We start from the raw sequence: 17,052 nt of genomic DNA, 5'->3' as shown, positions 1-17,052 counted from the left end.
CAATCCTGACATATTCAAGCAAGTTATTGATAATGAGAAGTAGGTAATGGATTGAAGAAAGGACATTGACACTGCTTATGTCATAAAAAGTTTAACTGTTATATAAAACAATTGCTATAATCAGAACAAAAGTGGCTTTAGTCAGCAAGCACTTGACTTGCCAAACAGCAGCCAAATACAACACTATTTTAGAATATATACTCATTTGTAAAATCTTATGGAGAATGTATTGAAAGATTATGAATAATATTGCCTTATAAAGCAGAGAAAAGCAGTGGAGGGCAAAGTCACTTTGAAGTTTGTCTGGTAGTCTTAAGGAGAGACATGCCACTGACATTTAAGAATGCAAATGGAAGAAGAACAACAAAGAGAATAAAGGTGGAAGAGATATCAAAGGTTTTTTTTTTCTTTTTTTTTTTTTGGTGAGGCAATTGGGGTTAAGTGACTTGCCCAGGGTCACACAGCTAGTAAGTGTGTAAAGTGTCCGAGGCCAGCTTTGAACTCAGGTACTCCTGGATCCAGGGCTGGTGCTCTATCCACTGCGCCACCTAGCTGCCCCTCAAAGTTTTTTTAATATCAGTCCAGTTGTGCTTACAAAGGCAAAGAGACCAAGAATGGGAAAACCATCTGGATTGGAGCAGGTGTACATTGAGGGAGCTGGGAGGAGTGGAGTTGCAACACATTTAAAAGGGTGTTTAGATTAATAAAATATCTAAAGGAAGGGAGCCCTTATTAATAATTAAAAAATGGAATTGAGAGCTTCAGCTGTTGATGCTTATTTCTCTTTTGCTTTCCATATAAAAAATTTTTATTAGTATAATCGACCCATGCAGGAGGGCATCCTTGATCAGGATATTAGGGAACAGGCAGATATGACCCACATTTTTACTATCACTAATTGGGAAAGATGTACAGAGAACAAGTATGTCATTTGGTAGAGCAAAATGCCACCAATAAGGTGTTAACTATCTGTTCATGGTAATCATTGAAGATTTTTTGAAATGTAACACAGAGAAAGAACTTTGATTCATAACTTCCTTGATCATATATATTAGATGAAGTACAAAATGAGGTTATTGTGTTTCCCGCTCTGATAGGAGGAAACCCAACACAGGGTCCAAGTTGGCAGATTGCTTACAAAGGGTAAAGTTCTCCAATTGTCTTTATTTGTCAAGGATATTGTGCTAGTCGAATCAAGTCCTATAATGTTGGAGGCTCTCCTGGGCCATATCCAAAACTAACAAAAAAGAGTTTGGGCTAATTATGTACATAGGAAAAGCCAAGTGCATGAAGAATATCTCTTGCCCAGATTATGACAGTCAAACAGGCAGGACAATACAAATAGACAATGAGTTAGGCCCAGAATTAACCAGGAAGAGAATGAGCTAGATTATCTTGAAGAAATTTCAAAGGTCCTTTAAAGTATATCAATGTGGCAAGTTTTTAGGATGATGTGGACAAGAGTACATGGACAGGCATGCAAGTTGCAATTGGCTTCATTCCAGGGAACAACCAAATCAACGAAATAGTAAATCCTATTTGAATATTTGAGTTTTTGTTGCAGAATAGCTTAATTGGTTAGAATTTTAAGTCAGCCAAAGTCTATACCTGTACCCTTTAGGACAATAGAATTGGAAGTGATTTTAGATGTCATTTAATCTATTCCTCTATTCAATGTAGAAATCTTCAAATAATATTTAGCTTTTGCTTTAGCACTTCATTATTTTTGGTGGTAGCTCATGTTGGGGGGGGTCTTCCCGCTTTTTGTTAGACTAAAAGAAAACCCAACTTTCAGGGCTATGGACTATACTTTTCATACTAGCTGTCGTTCTTATGAACATGTTCATTGGTCTCAAGGGTACCTGGTGAGACAGTATGGATCCATCACCACCACTAGGAGAAAAAACTACACCCATATCACACGTGGAGGGCAGTACCAAACTTAAGAAAAAACCCCAAACCCCAAACAGGTTGTTTTAGTAGTAATTTTAAATGAAGTAAGTAACCTTGTTTGGAGAAGCTAGAAGGTTAAAGCACGCAGTAAAAAACTAGAAAACAATTCATTTTCTTTATCTTTGTCATTTGTCGTAGATATTGAGACAAGTTGTTTAGAAGAAAAAAGCAAGAGAGACCATTTTACACAGTTGGTGTTATCCTGTTTGGTAAGTGTGTCCTTGAGAATTTATTTTATTTGCTGAAATTGATAGTTTCAAATGTGATTGGGGTGGTTTCTTAATTTGCTGTGCTAATACGGGGCATGGAGTGGTAATCACAGGAACCGAGCCAATCTGCTCAGTCCCAAATCAGATTTCACTTGGGAATGCACAGGTGCTTAGATTTTAGGCTATTTTTGACATGCTGGAAATCCATAGCACTCAAACAACAGAGTCGACCCAAATTCATAGCTGACTCCAGGAGAGGCTAGATAGAAGCTTTGGCTTAGTTCCTTCTTGATCCCTGCTAGTATATAAGAATTTATGAAACTCTTACTATACACCTATGCTAGGTAGTTTTTAAGCACTGGGGAGCTCCCATTCTAATGGAGACAACATGGTTATAAATTGGCAATCGAAGGAAGGTATCTATGCAGTGGAAATGAGAGTTAATCTTAGAGCAAAGGCAATAAGTAGCCATGGGAAAGTGAGGCAGGAAAGGTCTCCTGCAGAAAATGAAATTAATTGGAGCTGAGTCTTGAATGAAACACAGAAACTAGAAGTTGGTGCTGAGGAGGGAGAACATTCTAGGCATGGAGGACATCCAGTGCAAATGCACAGAACTGGCAGATGGAATGTTATGTTAGCTGGATTCTGGGAGTAAGCATCCAGCTGATGCAAGGGATCCATTTGAATTCTGCCTTTCTGTTTGTCATCTTCAAGTATGATAAAGATAAAATTTGGCCTGAAAGATTGTTTATATTACTTGTACTAGGGTATATAGAGGAAATATTAAAAAAAATTATATAGCTTAAAAAACAACAAATAAAATAAGCATTTCTATATACCAAATAGAAGAGAAAGGAAGCAAATAAAACTGTAAGTCTCAATTATGTACAACTGCTTTTCATTTTAGGTACATATAATACATTCAAAATACAACTTTCAGAGCTGTTAGGTATTTGTTTCCTTCTGTCCCTCAATACTTCATTGGGGGTCTTAAAGTTGTGTTTTTCAGCCCTCTTGTTACTACTTCTCCCTTTTCCCCCCATCCCCAAATGAAAAAGAAGAAAACTAAATCTCTTATAAGAAACCTGCATAGGTCAAGTAAAATATCTCACTTAGACATTGTCCAAAAGGTTATGTGTTATTCTGTAGCCTGACTTTATCACCTATCTGCCAGGAGATCAGTAAAGTAGCATGCTTCATCTTCAGTCCCCTGGAATTTAGGTTGATCATAACGAAGAAATCTCAGTGGCCCTTTTCCATTCTTAGATTCTTTGCTAAATAAAACTAAACAGAAGAGTATGACAGAGAAGCTGAAAAACAAAACACTGTATTCCTGATGATTTTAATCTTCAAATTTCCAGTCACAAATTGGAGAAATGAGAGTTTATTAAATAACTGATAATTTTCAGAGCAATACAACACTTAACCTTGTTTTTGTCAGTCACTGAAAACAGTGAGAATGCTTTTTATAGCTTGTTTTTGTTTGTACTAAAGTAATTTAACACCCATGAAGATATATCCACCTGTAGCTGTTATGTTGAATAATTGTATAACAAGGTTCTAGAATTTTTAGTTGTCTATGTTCAATAGAGGTGTTCAAATGACTTATTTCATAGGTTGTATATAAAACAAGGACTTTTAGTTAAACTATCCAGTGTGAGGAGGTAATTTTGGAAAATTTCTTTGGACGTAATTGATATTAAATTTGCTAATGCATATAACATATTTGTCTAAATCTTTGAAATGATATTTTCTCAAAGAAGTGAGATATTTTAAAAGTGAAAAATTTAAGTTTTAGTGAAATCAAATGCATGTTATTAGAATCTTACATTTTTATTTTAAATATGTACAATTTTCTTAGCATATATGAGGAAAATGATGTGAATAGATTTGAAATTTCTGGAAAAAATTAGGGGGAGAAAGTAAAAGAAATGATTTGATACAAGAATTAGAATTTGTTTTGTAGTAAGCATTACTTAGTTCTATAATACTTGTTCATGCAGTTGAATACAAAGGTGACATTCCAATACTGGAAACTAGAAATATGTCCTCCATGTCATAACAGATTTTGACCTATAACTTATTAAAATGTTTAGTTAAGATGGATTTCATTTTAATTAGAATTTCACCCTTAATATGGTAATAGTAAATTGTGTATGTGTGTGTGTGTGTGTGTTTACCATTTGATATTTTACTTTTTAGAGTTAAAACAGTGCCTTGAAGTCATGTAGGATAAAAATATAAACTTGAAAACTTAGGAAAAAATACCACTTTCTGACCACTTTTGTTTTATGTAGTATTTAGTTTCAGACACAATCCTAAAGGAGCGTTTGGATCCGGATACATTGGAATCTTTAGGGCTTATTAAGCAGTCACAACAATTCAATCAAAAATCTGTTAAAATCAAGACAAAACTTTTGTAAGTATGTGTATGTAATTTTGTAGATAAGGTGGTAGGGTTAATTGGTATTTTCAGTAATTTGTGTATATTGGTTACTTTTGAAGACCAGGGTATTTGGTGTTTTTTAACTATTATCTTTTTAAAGTAGCTCAAAATTTAGGTCAGTGGTTAAATTTTTCTTCTGATAATAATAAAACAATCTAATCACTGAATTAAAATCATTTCTATTGTTTTTTATATTAATAAAATAGTACCTATAAGTTATTTCCTGGATTACAAAAAAGAAAGATAATGTATTTCTTCCAATTTCCTCTGCCTAGTGTTAAATTTTGAATTTCAGTATGATTTTATCATTATATAAGGAAAGCTAATATTTCTTGAAAAGCAGTTTTTATTTTTATCCCCCCTTTATGAAAATCTTACCCAATGTTAAAATTACTACAATTTTGTGAGATAATCATAATCCAAATAAAATACATTATAGAAATACCCCATTTGTTTAACTTGGTCTTAATTTACTTAACTATGTTCATCTACTTTCAGTTATAAGCAGCAAAAGTTCAATCTCTTAAGAGAAGAGAATGAAGGTTATGCAAAACTGATTGCAGAATTGGGGCAGGATTTGTCTGGAAATATCACTAGCGACTTAATCTTAGAAAATATCAAATCTTTAATAGGTAAGACATAACATTTTATGACTACATTCTGAAAGAACTTTATTAAAACTGACTATACATAGAAAATGGCCATAAGTTAATGTATTTCATATGCTTTAAAAAAAAAAAAAGAACCTTACCATTAGAGGGCATGTCCTAAACTGGATAGAATCCTGAACCTGGGCTCAGGTCCTTCCTCTGACACATAGCAATGTGATCAGACAAGGCATCCTCTTAGTCTCAATTTTTTGGATATGTAAAATGAGGATAATAGTACCTGCAATTATTATAATCACTTAATATTTAATAATACCATATAGAGTTATTATGAGGCTCAAAGGAGAAATTCTTTGCAAATTTTAAATCATCACATGTATCGTGATCATTCTGTCATTGGACTAGACTAATGATTTTCATCTGTTTAGGAAACTCCCAATCTGTGCATCTCAATTCCTTTTCTGCAACTTCTAGCACTAAGCCTAGGGTACTGAGAACTTAAGGGACCTACCTATCCAGGCCCCATCAGTATGTGTCAGAGGCAGGACTTGAACTTCCTGATTCTGGCTAGCTCTCCCAGCTGTGCTATATTCTTTCTTCATCCTGTCAGTGGTAGAAAAAACTCAACAAGACATTAAAAGCACTAAGTCCTTTACATTCCCCTTCTCCTCTTTAGTTCTAGGCAGAAGACAGGCTTATTCATTGCCCTTTTATTCAAGAGTGCTCTTCTTTAGAGATGTCTAACAAAAATCCAGAGACAGAGAAGGCAGCTTACTCTTGTTACTTTATCCCTTCCTGCTCAGAAGTAATGGTTTCCTACTGAGTTCTGGATCTAGTGATATAGGGTCCCTTTCATCCAGGGCAAAGGTTCCTCCCCTCTCTTCCCCTCTCCTCTCCTCTCCTCCCCTCTCCTCTCCTCTCCTCTCCTCTCCTCTCCTCTCCTCTCCTCTCCTCTCCTCTCCTCTCCTCTCCTCTCCTCTCCTCCCCTCCCCTCTCCCCTCTCCCCTCTCCCCTCTCCCCTTCCTTTGCTTATTAAGTATTCAATTTCACTGTTAGTTACTGTAATATCTATTTTTTTGCTTTGTGTAATTACTTAATTCCTAGTAGTTCATCTGTGTTAATCATTTCATGTTAATAGATTATGGTGATAATACTTGTTTCTCTGAAGCAATAATATTGTCTCTAGTAGTGGTAACCTCACTCCTCATCTTCTCTATTAGCAATAAGTTAGATTGGATATTATAGAAGCCCTCTAATATGGCTGACAGTGGGTCTTACTTGCATAAGCAGACACTTGGGCAGGGAAAAGAGCATTTCTCAGACTCAGCTGCCCTGTGTACAGCTAGTAAGTGTGTGTTAAGTGTCTGAGGCCTGCTCCTGACTCCAGGGCCGGTGCTCTATCCACTGTGCCACCTAGCTGCCCCTGCCCTGTGTACTCTTTAACAGTTGCCAATAGATAAGGTTTTTTTAGAAAAACAAGGTTTTGGATAACTGGGTTTTCCATCCATAAGAAATGGCTTGTCATTCTTAAAGCTTTAAAGTTTTTCTAAACCTCTGTTTTGATTATTGATTACATAGTCACTTTTTATGCTAGCTATTTATTGATCTTGAGTTATTAATTAAGCTGATTAGTATCACTTAAACTTAATTATATTAGTTACAAGCCTTTTTTTTCCTCTTGGAAACTACATAATCTCATTCAGATAAAAAATGTGTATTGCTCTTATGTCAAATCACTTGACCTTTCATTATATCTGGAAGTGAATGGGTAATTAATAATATAGATGTAACAACTTCAGTAGAGTCAATAGCATTAATAAAGGAAAACTACTATTTCAAGTATACATTCATATTTCCAGTATAAACTTTAAATAGAGCTAATAATCTACTGTAATTACTAAAGTAGTTAAGAAATATAACATCCCCGTTAGTCTACTTTTTTCATACAGTTATGTATGCATCTATATATCTAGCCAAAGGTTACTTTCTACTTCTGAAAAATTGACTGACTACATTTTACACCATCTGATTTCTAGCTGGTAATTACTCAGTGATTTAAGTATTCACAATATTTGAAAAATGCTGTTTTCAGACATTTAACTTGACGTTTCACAGAGGAAGGATAGAAAAGTGGATAGGGCTTGTTTCCATATGAAATATTTTATATTACCTGTTTTGAAGACCCGTTGCCTTTGACTTAGCTGAGGGGCTGTTTTAAAAATAAGGAAAAATAGATAATTTTCCCCTATAGTCATTTAAAAAGTAGATATTTTTAGAGAAACATTATACGTTGTTAAAGAAAATCCACAACTTAACAATAAGGTGCAAATAATCTTAATTTTGAAATCCTTATTTTCTTGTATTGTGATTGAAATTTGAATTTTCTAAGAACTGAAGGAATACCTGATTAGCAGAAGTTGGATGACTTTTTCAATGTAATGTCTCAAGATAATTTTTATTTTTAACCTTCCCTAGGCTAGGAATAGGGCAGCAATAGTCTCACTTTCTGTCCATTATTCTATACGTTTAAATTGTTTCTGAAAGTCACTGCTTTACAAGAAATGCTATGTATTTAATTAGGAATTTTTTACCTTATTCTCTCTCTCTCATAGGATGCTTTAATTTGGACCCAAACAGAGTTCTGGATATCATTTTAGAGGTCTATGAATGCAGACCAGAATATGATGAATTTTTTGTACCTTTAATAGAATCCTATATGTGTATGTGTGAACCTCAAACACTATGTCATATTCTAGGGTTCAAATTCAAGTTTTATCAGGTATTTATACATATATCTTAAAATATCACTGATTTTTATATGTTAATCTTAGATTTAAATTTTCTCTTGATTCAGTGGCATTGATATTGAATTTTAATATAATCCCTATTTCATATTTGTTGACTTTATTCTTTTGGCTTCTTAATTATGGTAGAAAAACCTTTTTTTTTTTTTTTTTTTTTTTGTGAGGCAATTGGGGTTAAGTGACTTGCCCAGGGTCACACAGCTAGTAAGTGTTAAGTGTCTGAGGCCGGATTTGAACTCAGGTACTCCTGACTCCAGAGCCGGTGCTCTATCCACTGTGCCACTTAGCTGCCCTCTGGTAGAAAAATCTTTAATTTGCAACTGAAGGACCCAGTGGGATGCTGGTTATTTTACTTGGTCTTCCCTTGGGGCTCCCTTGAAGGCAGGAGAGGGGTGGATTCATCTCCTTCCATTCCCCTCTCTACTAGCCGTCAGGGGAATCCACTCTCTTTCCTGATCTTCTCAAGAGGAGAGATACAAACATTTCAGAGTAAGACAGGCCCCAGGACATTTTGGATATGGTGTGGTGCCCTTGATTATGTTCTCCAATAGTACCTCAGTGTTTACTTTTTATTGAAATTTTACCATTTAGACATGTATTTATCTATGACTAACTATCCCTTTAAAAAATGCCAGTTCATTAATCTACCCTTGAGCTAGAAATTTTTGGTCTAATTTATTTTTATTGATGGTTATAGCAGTACTAATAGTACCTGTCTTGATATAGTACTTGAAGTTTTGTTAGACTTCCTCAGGTTTTCTGCTCTTTTTATTAGATAGGTAGGAGAGAGATTGTAATTTATTTGATTTTTAGTGGGTTTTTTGGTTTTTTTTTTTTTTTTGTTAAATAGCAGTTCATCATTATTGTTTTTAGGAACCAAATGGAGAGACGCCAGCATCTTTATATCGCGTCGCAGCAATACTTTTGCAGTATGATCTTATTGATTTAGATGATCTTTATGTTCACGTAAGTTATTTACCTAAGAGAAGGAGTATTGTCTATCTATTATACAGTGGGGAAGTAGGAAGAGGGACCCAGGTATCATTGAGGGGGCAAGGGAAAGAAACACAGTGCTTGTTAGCATTTGACATGTTAGCCATCGTAAGTTATGATCTTTACAAGTTAAAGTTTCAGTCTGGGCAAAGATGACTAAACTGAAATAAGATAAGCTAGAGACACATAGATTGTCCTCAGACCAAGACTACCTTTTGTCACTTGGGAATACTCTTTTGCTTGCCACTATGATAATATTTTTAGGTATTCTGTCAGAATGAGGGCTGCATCATTATATTCCCTCTTAATGTAAATACTAAATCTGTGATTTAAAGTAAGGGATGGTTGCTTTGGGGAGGCCCATCGTTTAGGAACTTACCCTGGCAAACTGGGATTCATGAGGAAATTTTCATGGGCTTTGGACTAGGAGAATTTTTATGTGACCTATCACTTGTCTAAAAGAAAACTAATACTCACTGCCCCCAAGTAGCCTTCACCTCAAGTTTTCTGTGTCTGTCACTAACAAACCAGTTCTTCCACTTTTTCAGGTTCTTAATGTTTGAGACAAAAGCTTGTTTTAGAATCCTTTAAACTGACAAAAGCCATTTAAAACTCAGAATTACTTTTAAATCAGACCAAAATAAGTCACAATAAGAAAACCTGTTAGGAGGGAAATGGAAAACTGTGGACATAAGAATAGGTGGGACTTACAATCCTTACAAGTCCTACAATCATAGATTTAAAGTTAGCAGGGTCATCTAGTCAAACTTTCATCTAGAAATCATCTAGTAAAACTTTCTCATTTTAGAAAGGAGAAAATTAGAGGGGTAAAATAATTTGCCTATGTATGGTGTCATGCCTAGTAAATAGCAGCTTTTGAGCTGAGGTCTTATGATTTTGAATACAGTGCTCTTTACTCTGTCTCTTTACCCTGCCTCACTCTATCACCATTTTATAGGTAAGGAAACTGAAACTTAGATAAAGTGACTTGCCCAGGGTTACATAGGTAGTAAGTCTTGGAGGTAGGATTTGAACCCAATTCTCTCACTTTTTTTTGTAAGGCAATTGGGGTTAAGTGACTTGCCCAGCCAGGGTCACACAGCTAGTAAGTGTTAAGTGTCTGAGGCCGGATTTGAACTCAGGTACTCCTGACTCCAGGGCCGGTGCTTTATCCACCGCGACACCTAGCTGCCCCTCAATTCTCTGCTAATCCCAACACCAGCATTTTGACTATTACACTATGCTTCCTCTTAGGCTTTTGGAGAAGTTTTTGGAAGGTTTTGAGTTCATTTTTGACTTTTCGATGAAATGGGCAGAGAGTTGGGATTATCCCCTTTACATAATTTTAACTCTTGTTTTATAGCTTCTTCCAGTGGATAATACTATTCTTGATGAGCACAAACAAGAAATTGTGGAAGCCAAGCAAATTGTTAGAAAACTTACCATGGTTGTCTTGTCCTCTGAAAAGATGGACGAGAGAGACAAAGAAAAGGAAAAAGAAGAGGAGAAAACAGATAAGGTACTTAAAATATAATAGTAGAATTGAACACTGCACTTTATTTCTAAACCAAGAAGAAGAATCCTGCTAACTTTTTTTTTTGGGGTGAGGCAATTGGGGTCAAGTGACTTGCCCAGGGTCACACAGCTAGTAAGTGTAAAGTGTCTGAGGCTGGATTTGAACTCAGGTCCTCCTGACTCCAGAGTTGGTGCTCTATCCACTGTACCACCTAGCTGCCCCATCCTGCTAACTTTTAAAATTTAATTTAATTAAATTATTTTATTTTATTTCTTTTTCTGGGCGATGAGGGTTAAGTGACTTGCCCAGGGTCACACAGCTAGTAAGTGTCAAGTGTCTGAGGCCTGATTTGAACTCAGGTACTCCTGAATCCAGGGTCGGTGCTTTATCCACTGTGCCACCTAGCTGCCACGTATTGTTTATTTTATTTTATTTTATTTTTCCTGCTAACTTTTAAAATGGACTATTTAAAAAAATCATTTGGGCAGCTTTCCAAAAAGTCTTTCAAATGAAACTCAAAGGTTTTTAGATATTTGTGGCAGACGTGAACTAAGATACATGGTGCTAAATTGATTTAAGTCTACAAGTTATTTTAAAATCAGGTGAAGAAAACATCTCATCTTCCACAGAAAATAAGGAATATAGGAGGATCGTTATATAGTAAAATCTGTTTAAATGTAATCAGACTCAACAGAAATTTTTTTGGGAATACACTTTTATTAAATTAAGGCAAATTACAACAAAAACCCTAATATTGGGGATTTAAGAAAACAAAACTTGAAGATTGGGCTGAATCCTAGGACTGCCTTTCTTTAATAAAGTACAGTGGTAATAAGTGTCAGAATGTTGACCTGGAGATAATGCAGAATCCTCAATTATCCAAAAGATTAATGTACTTAAGGCAGGAAAGTATGCAAATTAGTTTTTTAACCAAAAAGATTCATAAGAAAAATATTTTTCTGAGCATTGTGATTGGCTGTTTAATAATATATTTTTGTCTTTTCTTTTCTTTCTTTTTTTTTTTTAGTGAGGCAATTGGGGTTAAGTGACTTGCCTAGGGTCACACAGCTAGCAAATGTTAAGTGTCTGAGGCCGGATTTGAACTCAGGTACTCCTGACTCCAGGGCCGGTGCTCTATCCACTGCACCACCTAGCTGCCCCATACAATATATTTTTGAGGAACTGTACAGATGATATTTTGTGGGCTTAATTATTTTTTTGTTTTTTGGTGAGGCAATTGGGGTTGCGACTTTCCCAGGGTCACACAGCTAGTAAGTGATAAGGGTCTGAGGCTGGATTTGAACTCAGGTCCTCCTGAATCCAGGACTGGTGCTCTATCCACTGCCTCACCCAGCTGCCCCTGGGCTTAATTATTTAATCAAGAAAATGTAATCCTAATTATAGACTAATGAAGGCTTTAGTATCAACATAATCACCTTCTTAATTTCCTGATACCATTTTTGTCACTTTAAAAAAATAGCCAAAAACCTTAATGATACCTCTATTAAAATACCTTTTAAAAAGCAGTTATTTTTCTTTTTAATTTTTAAAATAATTTAGTTCGCTTTTTTAAAAAGCTGGCTTATATTCTATGCATGAAAATGGTTAATGATTTTAATAGAAAATATATCCACATTTTTCTTTTGTCTGTTTGTTTTTTAGCCACCTGACAACCAGAAACTTGGTTTATTGGAAGCTTTGTTAAAGATTAGTGATTGGCAACATGCACAGAGCATTATGGATCAGATGCCCCCATTCTATGCTTCTGCACACAGGCCAATAGCCATTGCTCTTTGTCAGCTTATCCATGTAACTGTTGACCCCCTCTACCGAAGGTATGTTATTATGTATTTTACTAAGCATTAAAGAAGTTCTTTAGGACAGTGAAAGATATTTGTTTTGTCAAATTATGTATGTTAACTTATAATGAAATGAAACATGCATAATGTATAATGTATAATCTTGATTAAGAAAAATTTTAAACTAGTGGTCAAATGCTGTCTTTCTTCTCTCATGCTGAACCAGGGTTAGCATTTATATGCCAAGAAATAGTGATACCCGAACTTAACCCTAGGTCTTTGAGGAAGTTGTTTCTCTTCCTTTTCCTTCCATGTTTCTTTTTTTTTTTTTTCCTCACTAAGTAAGATCTGTGTCTGGTGTCATCTACCTCCATCTCATGTTAAGTAGCTCTGTTTGAAATTTTCACTCCATGATATGCAGGCTTCTTTTTTCACCATTGCCATCTACAGTTATTTTGACAGTCCCAGGAATACTCCAGTTCTGTGGAACTGCTTAGGAGCAGTAGCAGTGGCATCTTTGGCAGTAGCCTTAGAGTCTGAATTAACAACCCTGGCTTCTGGACCCCATAAAGATATTGGCTCTTATCTTCATTGCCACCTGGGCTGTGAGAAAATCTCCTTGGATAGTGTCTTCTGTGTGTGACTCTACAGCAGTCTAGCTGCTCAACAGGAGAACATTCTGGGCTTACTGTTCTGCCACAAACTATATGGGAAATTTGACCCCTTTCCTCTGTTTCTCCCCAATAATTAGTATAGAAAGCACCTGAATTGAAAAGTGTTAACACTTGATTAACACTTAGCTATATCTACATCTTTCTCTTTCAGTTTTTTGTGCCACTGAGGCCTGTCCCTTATTTTTCTTGGTATTTGTCATTTTTTTTGCACTGTAAGTAGATCTTTGGTCTACTAGTCTAACAAAATAAAATTATGGGGATGTGTGTGTGTGTATATATACACACACACATATATACACATATATATACACACAGACATATATAGTATAGAAGATATAGAGTAACTTAATGATGTAAAGTAAATGAATTAGAAATTTTTAAATGGTATAGGTATCATCTATGGTATAAAAATTGTTTTATTTCTTGCTTTTTATAGAGTTGGAGTACCTAAAGGTGCTAAAGGATCAATTGTTGCTCTGTTACAAAACAAGCGAGCGCCAAAACAGGCAGAGAGTTTTGAAGATATGAGAAAAGAAGTATTCAATATGCTCTGTCATCTTGGTCCTCACCTTTCTCATGACCCCATTTTGTTTGCAAAAGTGGTGCGCTTAGGGAAAGCATTTATGAAAGAGGTTAGTAAGATTTCTCTTCTAAGAAAAACATTTCTCATGTGGAAATTTTCTGTTCTTAATATGTCTCTTTAGCTTAGAACATAGAATATAACTTAAATCTAATTTTTCAAAACCCTGTCTTTGGTGAAATAAAGTCTAAGGTAGCCTCAACCCAGTAGGTAAGCCAAATCTTAAATAAACTGGATAAAATGCTATTCCAAGAAACCATACCTTGGATTAGTAATTTTCTTTGAATATGTGGTAACTCTTAGGATCATCCTTATTCTCTATAATTTTCTCTCATTAGAATTTTTTTTTCCCTGAGTTTATCCTCAGAGGAAAAAAGAGCATCTTAGTTATTCAGTAAAAGAAAGCTTTTGTTCCCATAGTGCTACAAGAAACTTTAGTGGTGAGAGTCTCTTTTCACTGTTCAGGGGAATTTTTGTATTATTATATAAAATTTCAGCTGCTTTTTGCATATTAACTACCATTTATAATGTATTTATGGAAAAATACATTCTGAATTCTTAGCTGATTTACAAGCTTTTGGAATAGAATTTTTTTGGGTTATAATTTGCCCATATGTGTACTACTTGCCCATCTGTCCATGGAGGAACCAGGGTTGCTGCTGTTCTCTCAACCCTAGTGTTCAACCCTAGAGTCCCCTTGATACCTATACTATTGATGAACTCTCTCAGACACTTCTGATGGCTTTGTCTAGAATTTGCTGGTTGCTGGGTTATCCCCCTTTTTATTTCCCAGAGATTAGTGCATGATCATTTGGAAATTTGGAAAGGATGTGGATCCTGGTACTAGATTTCTTAGTTTAGGTGATTTTTTTGACCATTTTTTCAGTTGTTTAGGCATTTGGAGTCATCTTACTTCTGCTATAGAATCTTTTGCACCTGTCCCACTTGTCTCTTGCTTCTGTTACCACTTCAGTCCAGGCTCTCATCATCACCTGTGACTTTCCAGTCTCTCTTCTTCTAGTGTCAATTTATCCTTCACTGTTCTGAGAGTAATTTTTCTAAGGATTAGGTCTAATGAATAGGTCATTCTCAAGGTCTTCAGTGGCTTCCCCATTTCATAGGGGATAAAATAACTATATAGTCCAATATAGGATCATATACGTAGAACTGGAGGCCAGTCCCCTCATTTTACAGAGATGCTTTGTCTTTAAATCTACTTTCTGGCTTTTTTATGCTTTTCTGTTTACTGTACACCTGCAAAACTGGATTTAAAAGCCATTACCCACATTTTGGTCAGTTAAAATCTTCTTTCATAAACCAGCTTAACACCATTTTGTGAATACTTTTCTCCTCCCAATTTCATATTCTTATTACATTCTAATTAGTATTTTGCATATCTTATTTTCCCTATTAGTCTTCAGAGCATGGACAAAGTCATTTTCATCATCTCTGGTATCCCCAATAGAGTATACTGTACAAAGTAGGCATTTGATAAATGTTTATTTGAAAAGAATGCAAATGAAATACTTGAAAGAACTTCAGTAATTATAGTTTATTTTGTTTGTTAGTGGGTAATGGGAGTTGGATACAGAAAATAGTTGAAGCAGATTCATTAAGGGGTTTTAATGTTGTCTTTAAAAAAGACTTTTATTTTTACATGTTTATTGAAGAAAGTGCATTTTAATACATAGCCTCTAATATTTTAATAATTTCCCAACTTTATTTTTTAGGATAAAATATGTATTTTTTTCTGAGATAAGGGCCTAGAAAATCTTTTAAAACAATTTAAAATGAAATCTTTTAAAACAATTTGAAATGTTTGTAGCTTGAAAGATAAGTCTCTGTGTGTCTATAAAAACCTGGATTTAAAGAGATGAGTAATTGATGATTTTTTTTGTTTTGCTTTATAAAATTAAGAATTTTATTATGGTGAGAGACTTGCTTTTAAAATTGCGTCTGCCCCATTTTCTTACCCCCCTAAAAAAGTCTTTAGGTTCCTTAATCTGATTTAAAACATTGATTTTTTTATGTACTTTATGTCACAGTCTGAGTTCTATAGTGGTGTGTGTGTGTGTGTGGGGGGGGCAATTGGGGTTAAGTGACTTGCCCAGGGTCACACAGCTAGTGTTAAGTGCCTGAGGCCAGATTTGAACTCAGGTCCTCCTGAATCCAGGGCCAGTGCTCTATCTACTGCACCACCTAGCTACCCCTATAGTGTTCTAATATTCATTTTCTCTTCATGAGTAGCTTAATTCAACAAGTAAATCTCAGGAAAAATAGTTATAAAATTAGTACAATAATACAGGTATTAGTTTTGTATGTACAGTTTATAATACAGTTTTGTCTTTGTTCTTCATTTACATTTGAATATTAGTTAAAATTTCTTTCTGTTCTGCCCTTTTGCCCCATCCAATATTTTCATAACAAGGAAGTTAAAAAATATGTACTATGTTAACTACAGAAATATCTTTCCTATACTGTATAATGTAAATAACCGACAATTGTTCGCAGTTTATATTTGGTTTAAAAGTATAATCTAGAATGCCTTCTCATGGCGTTCTCTGTCCGTCCGTCCCCCCCCCCCCCCAACAAGGGTTAAGTGACTTGACCAGGCTCACACAGCTAGTGTCAAGTGTCTGAGGCCAGATGTGAACTCAGGTCCTCCTGACTCCAGGCCCGGTGCTTTATCCACTGCGCCACCTAGCTTCCCCTTCATGTCTTCTTAAATCATAGATTTAGAATGGAAATTCCTTGAGGGCAAGGCATGCATGTTTCATTTTTATATTGGTATCCCTTCGCACAGGGTTTCTTTTTCCACTCGTGACCCCTTTCTTCCTGAGAAATTATTATGTGACCCTGGCTATGTAGGTATATAAAATAGCAATACATAACATTATATACATATTGCACAATTTTTTGCCACCCCTACATTGTTATGCAATCCTACATGGGGTCATAACCCACTGTTTAAGAAGCTAGGCCCTAGTGCATGTGCTCCATGGCACATAATAGTTAATTTAATAAATATTTATTGATTGGTAGAATTGGAAGGCCCCTAAGAGTCTGTTTAGTTTAACCCCTATTCCTCCTTTCACAGATAGAAAACTGAGACCCAAGGAATTTAAGTTACTTGGACAAGTTTGCATGGCAGTTAAGTGTTAGGAGTTTTGAACTTAAACCCTCTAACTGTAGAGCCTTTCTTGGCTCCTGTTAGTATGCCATGCTACCTATTTTCCTGATTATCGAATTGTTCTGTTTGATTATTCTGAAGAGGTTCATTTTTCGTTTTTTAAAGCACATATTATTATTTTAAATCATATAATTACACACTGATGAAATTACACTTAATTAAAGCTGGGAAGGTTTTGAATACGGATTTTTTAAAAAACAATGATTGTTTTTGATAGTTTGAACTTGATCTGAAGATTGTTTTAAAAAAATGTACTCACATGTTTTAACAAATTGAGCAT

The 17,052-nt window shown here is 35.1% G+C and overlaps 1 protein-coding gene across 1 annotated transcript in view; it reads left to right on the top strand.

The window, feature by feature from the left end:
- The window catches only part of THOC2 (THO complex 2), a 90,989-nt gene that overhangs the window by 15,709 nt on the left and 58,228 nt on the right, over window positions 1-17,052 (top strand). The window contains exons 5-12 of the mRNA XM_043974635.1: window positions 2,092-2,162; window positions 4,460-4,581; window positions 5,107-5,240; window positions 7,829-7,995; window positions 8,894-8,986; window positions 10,377-10,532; window positions 12,192-12,364; window positions 13,439-13,634. Coding sequence (XP_043830570.1) covers window positions 2,092-2,162; window positions 4,460-4,581; window positions 5,107-5,240; window positions 7,829-7,995; window positions 8,894-8,986; window positions 10,377-10,532; window positions 12,192-12,364; window positions 13,439-13,634 — 1,112 coding nt within the window. The remainder of the gene's footprint in view (window positions 1-2,091; window positions 2,163-4,459; window positions 4,582-5,106; window positions 5,241-7,828; window positions 7,996-8,893; window positions 8,987-10,376; window positions 10,533-12,191; window positions 12,365-13,438; window positions 13,635-17,052) is intronic.

This window comes from Dromiciops gliroides, chromosome X, assembly GCF_019393635.1.
Source record: "Dromiciops gliroides isolate mDroGli1 chromosome X, mDroGli1.pri, whole genome shotgun sequence".
In the NCBI taxonomy this organism is placed as follows: Eukaryota; Metazoa; Chordata; class Mammalia; order Microbiotheria; family Microbiotheriidae; genus Dromiciops; species Dromiciops gliroides.
The sequence above is the reverse complement of the archived record's forward strand: the minus strand, read 5'-3'. Positions and strand labels throughout refer to the sequence as shown.